The following is an 8,186-nucleotide window of genomic DNA, read 5'->3' as shown; positions in this document are numbered from 1 at the left end:
CGTCACTGATTTGTAGAATCATTTTGATTCGATACAGGATCCGATTCAATTTGATTGGAATCTGGAAAGTTTTGCCTCAGTCAGAAATATTACAAGTCTGATCATTTAACAGTATATATCCATAATTTCGTATCTATTAAAAGAAAGCTGACACATGTGAGACTTAATTAGAGATGTAAACAGAGAGTTATGAAACCTGCAGCTGCAGAAGCCAGCGAAAAAAAAAGAGGCAAACACAGCGCGGACCCGCCGACACATCAAAATCTGACTCTGACGCGTCGGGTCCGCGCTCTGTGTTCACGTTTGTATGCAGAATCCGTAAACCTGCTCCCAGTTACTGTTTTAGCTGCATGGTGTTTGACGACATGTTGTGAGGTTTAACCTGAGATGCTGGCGTTTCAGGCATAATAACGTTAATTTACAAATCGACAAGGGATTTTAATGAATCAATATCACTTTATTCAATTTAGCATGGATTGTAATCAGAAAGGCGATAATCAAAACCCACCCCTAATCAAGAACTTGCAAAGTAAAAACATGATCAATGTAAGGTAGCCCTTTTGTTATTTACAGTTAACAAGAGGATTAGTGTTACTGTGCGCTGGCTCAGTCTGTTTCTTTTCTTAGAAATAGTTTCTCCTGCCCTGAAGAAAATCCACTTGCATGGAACAGAAGAGGCTGTGGAGTGCAGGAACTACACTGCAAGCTGGTAGATATGCAGGTATTCCTGGGTCCTGCAGACTATCACCTAAAAACAATAAACAAAATGATTTTCTAAACTGTGTAGCAATGTCATGTACGTATAGTGTCAAATACATTTTTGTAGTCTTCATCAGCTTTAATTCACATGGAAGTGTTCCTAAAGTCATATGCTGTAATGATATTTACATTATGAAAACATGATTTTGGACATTTCAAGTTTTTCACTTCGGCAGATAAAATGAATTGAGCAAAATCAACTCAAAATATTCCCACACGCCAGAACGTCCTCTCTTCCTCGCTGGCTCCATATCTGTCAGTGGAATGATCACCTCGTCGCTATCTGTCACCATCAACACACTCCACGAATCCCGTGGATGATTCACTTCCTTATATCTGTTTGAATCAGGTACCGAAGCAGTTACGTGCGTAATGAAGCTTCGGACGTCACTGGTCACGTGACTTTTGCCAAACGAAGCAAGCCTCGACACAGTGCTTCTGAACCAGTGTGTTGTTTTTTTCGACACACGCTCCGGAGCGTCAGCTTCAAGCGGGCCATCACTACTATAGACTTTATCAAAGTAGATGTCTTTCTGAAAGTGCTGTAACTAAGTTTAAGAATATAATCCACCCACTGTTATCATCTTCAATGCCCTGTACCAACATAGAGCAGAGCAGCTATCTGATTGCTACCCCCAATTTCACCTCCTCACTACATACGACTCTGGATACTGTAGCTCCTGTGAAAACTAAGGTCTCTAATCAGAAGTACCTGACTCTGTGGTATAATTCTCAAACACGTAGCCTAAAGCAGATGACTCGTAAGCTGGAGAGGAAATGGCGTGTCACAAATTTAGAGGATCATCATTTAGCCTGGAGAAATAGTTTGTTGCTTTATAAGAAAGCCCTCCGCAAAGCCAGAACATCTTACTATTCGTCACTGATTGAGGAAATAAGAATAACTCCCGGTTTCTCTTCAGCACTGTAGCCAGGCTGACAAAAAGTCAGAGCTCTTTTGAGCCAACCATCCCTTTAACGTTAACTAGTAATGACTTCATGAACTTCTTCACAAATAAAATTTTTATCATTAGAGAAAAAATTACCAATAATCATCCCACAGATGTAATATCTACAGCTACTCTTAGTACCATTGATGTTATATTAGACTCTTTTTCTCCAATTGATCTTTCTGAGTTAACTTCAATAATTACTTCCTCCAAACCATCAACGTGTCTTTTAGACCCTGTTAGGTATTTTAGTACCATGGGAGCATTTACTGGACATTGTTTTATAGTGACATTATACAGGAAAACTCTGTCATTCAATAAGGCCCCTTTGTTTTAGTTATTTTTCTCTTTGACCCAAGAATTGATGTGTGAGAATCACAGGCTGGTACAAGGTTGAAATACCACAGAGATCACTCCCTCAGCTACATTAGTTTCTAAATCTCTTAGGAGACGCCTGTTGAAGGCCAGATGGTTTGTTTCAGAATTCACTAATGAAAGAACTCTTTATTTCGTGCCTTGAAAATATGTCGCTGAGATAATCACCATTGCAGCTGAACTGATAAACTATACAAAGGGTGCTTCTTCACCCAAGGGCAGGAAGACGCTCCCTTATCTTGGTCTGTACTGGTTTAAACTGATAATCTGCTGTCTCATGAATTTTACCCTCTATATAAATTGTTGTACTTGTGAATAAAGTTGAGTCAATTTGGGAAGACAACCTGAAGCAGTCTCTGTTTTCTTGTTCTCCCAAGCTGCTCCCGAGCTCGTACTAACACGCTGAATGGCATGCTTGAATATTACTTGAGAATATATTTGACTATGTTACAGACTAAGGGACATTCTCTGCTGATAGGTGAAGGTACATTCTCTGCTGATAGACGTCCACGCCTCGGAGGAAGCCGATCTGAATAATCAAGATGGCGCCAGTATGTTCGGCTCGCCGTCACTCCACCTGTTTTCTGGTTTTCTGTTTGCTGTTCATTGCCTTAACTGTGGAAATTAACTCGCTCCGGACTTATGACCGAAAAACTCTTTTTATCATCCGAGACTCGGCAGTGACAGCACCTTTGTCCTTTGTTTTTGATGGGCAAACAAGCAGTGCGCCTCCACCGCTCGATGGCATTCCGCCTTACCTACGTTGCACCTGGTTCCTCCCTCCCAAGCTACACCGGAGAAAACGCTGGAGAAGACGAGGGAAGCGAAGTGGTCTCCTGGCTCGTACAAAGGCATTCCTGTCACTTTCTTGCCTGGCTGATCCTCTCCTTGTACAAATGGGTTTCTGCTACTCTGCCACTGTGAGAGGCTCACTCCAACCCAGAGGACCCTGGGTGCGCACTGTCTCTCCAACTCCGCCTGGTGCTGCTCCTCTTTCACCGGTGGGCCCGCTTCTCGGCCCGCGCTTCCTTCAGTCGTCTGGTTCACTCCTCACCATGCCAGCGGTGGCGTCCTCCTCAGGTGAGCGACTCTCTTCCACCTCCGGCCCGCGCCTGATGCCTGCTCCTCTCCTGCGTGACTCTCAAAGTACGTCGCTGGTTGCGTCTGTTCCGGGTGTTGGGTCATCGGCTCCTCTCCAGCCACGGATCCGCAGACTTGGTATCGTTATTTCAAACCTCCGCCCACTCAGCCGCACATCAACCCCGATGACAGCTACTGATCTCACCTTATCTATGGCTTTGATCAACACTCGATCTCTCTCCAATAAGACGTTTCTACTCAAGGATTTTTTCTCTTCTCCTGAACTGGATTTTATGTTCCTGACTGAGACCTGGCTACATGCCGGTGAGACTGTGGCTTTCTCTGAGCTTCTTCCTCCAGGCTGTTGTTTTTTCAACTCTCCCAGGTCTTCTGGTAAAGGTGGAGGCCTTGCCTGTGTTTTTAAATCAGTTTATGACTGTCATCAGATTTCATCTTTCTCCTTTTCCAGCTTTGAACTGCAGCTTTTTTAATTGAACTCATCTACTCCATTACTGTGTGCAGTAGTGTACCGTCCTCCCAAATTCAACAAGGACTTTATCAGTGAGTTTGGGGAATTCTTATCAGGACTTTCAGTAGATTTTGATCATTTTCTTATTGTTGGCGATCTGAACATCCATGTATGTTGTCCATCTAAACCTCTGGTTAGAGACTTTGTATCACTGCTGGACTCTTTTAACCTGACTCAGTGTGTGTCTGGCTCCACACATGAGAAAGGTCACACACTGGACCTCGTCATGTCTCACGGCCTGAGTATCCACGTCTCTGAAATCTGTGAGAGTGCGTGTATCTCTGATCACCTTCCTGTTCTGTTTTCTGCCACTGCAGATTGTTCTGTTGCTGCAGTTAAAGCTCCTTCACGCCGCCACCGGATCATCAATACCCATGTACCATCCCAGTTCTCTGCTGCTTTCAACAACTCTGAGCGCTCCACGGTGGACTGGATTGACTCCCTGTGTGCAGAAGATTTAACTGCTCTTTTTAACTCAACATGCACTTCTATTCTGGACTCCATCGCTCCCCTAAAATCACTCCGTCCCAAAGCTCACGCTGAACCCTGGATTACAGACTCTGTTCGTGCTCTCAGGCGCTCCTGCAGGTGTGCTGAGAGAAAGTGGAAAAAGGACAAGCTGCAAATCTCCTTCAATATCCTGAGAGACTCTCTTTTAACTTATCAGAAAGCTGCTAAAGAGGCTAAGTCCTCCTACATATCTAACCTGGTCAGCAGTAATGTCCATAAACCTCAGACTCTGTTTCGTGTTTTAAACTCCATTGTTAATCCTCATACGTCCACCTGCCTCACACCTTCTGCCACCCTCTGCAATGACTTTTTATATTTCTTTGTTAATACGATTTCCTCCCTGCAGTCTGTCATTCCACCTCCACTTTTCAACCCCCGTGTTTCTCCCTCGTGCCACTCTGCCTTTAACCAGTTTGAGCTAATCTCTCTTTCCCAGCTGCATGAAACGGTCTGCAAGGTCAAGTCTACCAACTGTTCCACTGACGCTATTCCCTCTCGTCTTCTGAAGCAGGTCCTGGACTCAGTTGGACCTGTCCTTCTGGTCCTGATCAATGCCTGTCTCAGCTCTGGTTGTTTCCCAACACTTTTTAAGCATGCAGTTGTTCAACCTCTTCTCAAAAAGCCTAATCTGGATCCATCTATACTCTCCAATTATAGGCCCATTTCCAATCTGCCCTTTCTGTCCAAAGTACTGGAACGAGTTGTCCTCAGGCAGCTCCAGTCGTTTTTAGACAACAACAGTCTCTATGAGAAGTTTCAGTCTGGTTTTAGAGCTCGTCACAGCACTGAAACCGCCTTACTGAGAGTTTTTAATGATTTGCTTTTAACTGTAGACTCTGGTTGTGCTGCAGTCCTAGTAACCTTAGACCTGACAGCAGCCTTCGACACTGTTGATCACAACATACTGTTATCCCGCCTAGAACACTGTGTCGGTCTGAATAGAATAGAATAGAATAGAATAGAATAGAAAGGTACTGTTTTAAAGTTTTTCCAGTCCTATCTGGATAACAGGAGTTTTTCTGTTCACCTCGGTGACCTGTCATCTCCCAGAGCTCCTTTAACTTGTGGTGTACCTCAGGGGTCCATTCTAGGCCCCCTGCTGTTTATTCTGTATTTGCTCCCTCTGGGCGATGTGCTGCGCAAACATAATGTGTCCTTCCACACCTTTGCTGATGACATTCAGATCTACCTCCCTCTGAGGTTAGACTGTAAGGACTCTCTGCAGCCGTTATTCTCCTGTTTGTCTGACATTAAGACTTGGATGGCTCTTAACTTTCTACATCTAAATGAAAGTAAAACTGAAGTCATTGTGTTTGGGCTTCCTAAAGACCCCAACCTTTCCTTTGATTTTATGGGACCCCTAACTTCCAAATGTACTTCCTCCATTAAGAGCCTCGGTGTTACTTTTGACAGTGCTTTTAAATTTGATAAACAAATCAGCTCCGTAGTCAAGGGATCTTTTTATCATCTACGGATTTTAGCTAAAGTCAAGTCCTACCTGTCCAGGAACGATCTAGAAAGGGTGGTCCATGCTTTTATTACTTCACGGCTGGACTACTGTAACTCCCTTTATGCTGGTTTAGATCGTTCCTGCCTGCATCGCCTTCAACTAGTGCAGAACGCTGCTGCTCGCATGCTGACCGGCTCCAAAAAGAGAGACCACATCACTCCGGTCCTCTGCTCTCTCCACTGGCTCACAGTTGCTTTTAGGATTGATTTTAAAATTTTACTGTTGGTTTTTAAGGTTCTGAACGGTACTGCACCTCCTTACCTGGCAGAGCTTCTTAGCATTTACCGCCCCAGGAGATCTTTGAGGTCAGCAGACCTGATGCTTTTAGATGTTCCCAGGTACAGACTAAAGACTAGGGAAGAGAGGGCTTTTGCTGTGGCTGCACCCAGACTGTGGAACAGTTTACCTCCTCACATCAGATTCTCCACAAGCCTTGGAACTTTTAAAATTGCTCTTAAAACTCACCTCTTCTCATTGGCTTTTAGCAAGGTTTAACTTATTGTTTTAATTTATTGTTTTATCAGTGAGGTGTTTTATGTACTTGTGTTTTATTGTATTTTATATTTGTATTTTATTGTACAGCACTTTGGTCAGCCTCGGTTGTTTTTAAATGTGCTTTATAAATAAACTTGACTTGACTTGACTTGATCCACGGATTAGGCCCTGGAAGCCGTTTCCTTCAGACCCCATTCCTACAAAACTGCTCAAAGAAGTCCTGCCATTAATTAATTCTTCAATCTTAAATATGATCAACCTATCTCTAATAATCGGCTATGTACCACAGGCCATCTGTCACGGTTTGCGGGGGCAAGCCGTGTGGAATATATATAGGACCAAAAGGCGGCAGCTCTGGTGCAGGTGAGTGTTTATTAACAACAAAAATGCAAACAACAAAGGCGCTAGGAACATGAAACTGAAACCTAAACTGGGTAAACTAACACACAAACCAGGAATGACGGTGCAGGGAGGTCCGGGGAAATACATGCAGGGAGACCGAGGGGAAACAACACAGACGAACCAGCAACGAGGACACGGTAACACACACTATAAATACACATGCCAGGAATCAGGGGATGGGAAACAGGAGGGGAACACACCTGGAATACATGATAACTGACAAGGCAAGGGAAACGTAAACAGAACACACTGACATAAGACAGAGCCCTTCAAAGTAAAACAGGAAACACATACACGTAATGACACAGACTCAGACGCGGACTAAACACAGAGACTTACTACACTAAGGAAATGCACAAGCAGGGAAGACATCAACCAGAGGGAACACCACTAAATGCTAGAAAATACAAAACTATCAAAAGTAAAAGTACATAACCAAAAACACTGGGTCACCGACCCAGGACCATGACACCATCAAGCTGGCTGTAGTTAAACCTTTACTCAAAAAGCATCTCTAGACCCAGCAGTCTTAGCTAATTATAGGCCAATCTCCAACGTTCCTTTCATATCAAACATCCTTGAAAGAGTAGTTGTCAAACAGCTAACAGATCATCTGCAGAGGAATGGTTTATTTGAAGAGTTTCAGTCAGGTTTCAGAGCTCATCACAGCACAGAAAAAGCTTTAGTGAAGGTTACAAATGATCTTCTTATGGCCTCTGACAGTGGACTCATCTCTGTGCTTGTCCTGCTAGACCTTAGTGCAGCATTCGATACTGTCGACCATAATATCCTATTAGAGCGATTAGAACATGCTGTAGGTATTACAGGTACTGCACTGCAGTGGTTTGTATCATATCTATCTAATAGACTCCAATTTGTTCATGTAAATGGAGAGTCCTCTTCACACACTGAGGTTAATTATGGAGTTCCACAGGTTCAGTGCTAGGACCAATTCTGTTTACACTATACATGCACCCCCTAGGCAGCATCATTAAAAGATATAGCATACAATTTCACTGCTATGCAGATGACACCCAGCTCCATGAAGCCAGATAACACACACCAATTAGTTAAACTGCAGGAATGTCTTAAAGACATAAAGACCTGGATGGCCGCTAACTTTCTGCTTCTTAATTCAGATAAAACTGAGGTTATTGTACTCGGCCCTGAAAAGCCTAGAAATATGGTATCTAACCAGATTCTTACTCTGGATGGCATTACCTTGGCCTCCAGTAACGCGGTGAGGAACCTTGGAGTCATTTTTGACCAGGATGTCCTTCAACGCACGTATTAAACAAATATGTAAGACTGCGTTCTTCCATTTGCGCAACATCTCTAAAGTTAGAAATATCCTGTCTCAGAGTGACGCTGAAAAACTAGTTCACGCATTTATTACTTCCAGGCTGGACTACTGTAATTCATTATTATCAGGATGTCCAAAAAACTCGCTGAAAAGCCTTCAGCTAATCCAAAATGCTGCAGCAAGAGTCCTGACAGGGACTAGAAAGAGAGAGCATATTTCTCCTGTTTTGGCTTCCCTTCAAACCCAGAATTGAATTCAAAATCCTGCTCCTCACAT

At 43.5% G+C, this 8,186-nt stretch overlaps 1 protein-coding gene across 1 annotated transcript; it reads left to right on the top strand.

Moving 5' to 3' along the window:
- The first annotated feature begins 1,615 nt into the window (after positions 1-1,615).
- Positions 1,616-6,329, top strand: LOC146675461 (RNA-directed DNA polymerase from mobile element jockey). The gene has a single exon (XM_085402553.1). It carries the CDS (start codon positions 3,917-3,919, stop codon positions 5,150-5,152), a length of 1,236 nt encoding a protein of 411 aa, XP_085258679.1. The 5' UTR covers positions 1,616-3,916; the 3' UTR covers positions 5,153-6,329.
- The last annotated feature ends 1,857 nt before the right edge of the window (positions 6,330-8,186 follow it).

The sequence above is a fragment of the Rhamphochromis longiceps genome, linkage group LG3 (assembly GCF_057381845.1).
Source record: "Rhamphochromis longiceps isolate RC_006_pf linkage group LG3, R_longiceps_female_GT1.1, whole genome shotgun sequence".
Lineage (NCBI taxonomy): Eukaryota > Metazoa > Chordata > Actinopteri > Cichliformes > Cichlidae > Rhamphochromis > Rhamphochromis longiceps.
Note: the sequence above shows the minus strand (reverse complement) of the source record. Positions and strands in the feature narration are given on the sequence as shown.

Excerpts from the sequence above, each read along its gene's own strand:
- LOC146675461 (XM_085402553.1), top strand. The coding sequence starts at position 3,917 with ATGTCTCACGGCCTGAGTATCCACGTCTCTGAAATCTGTGAGAGTGCG.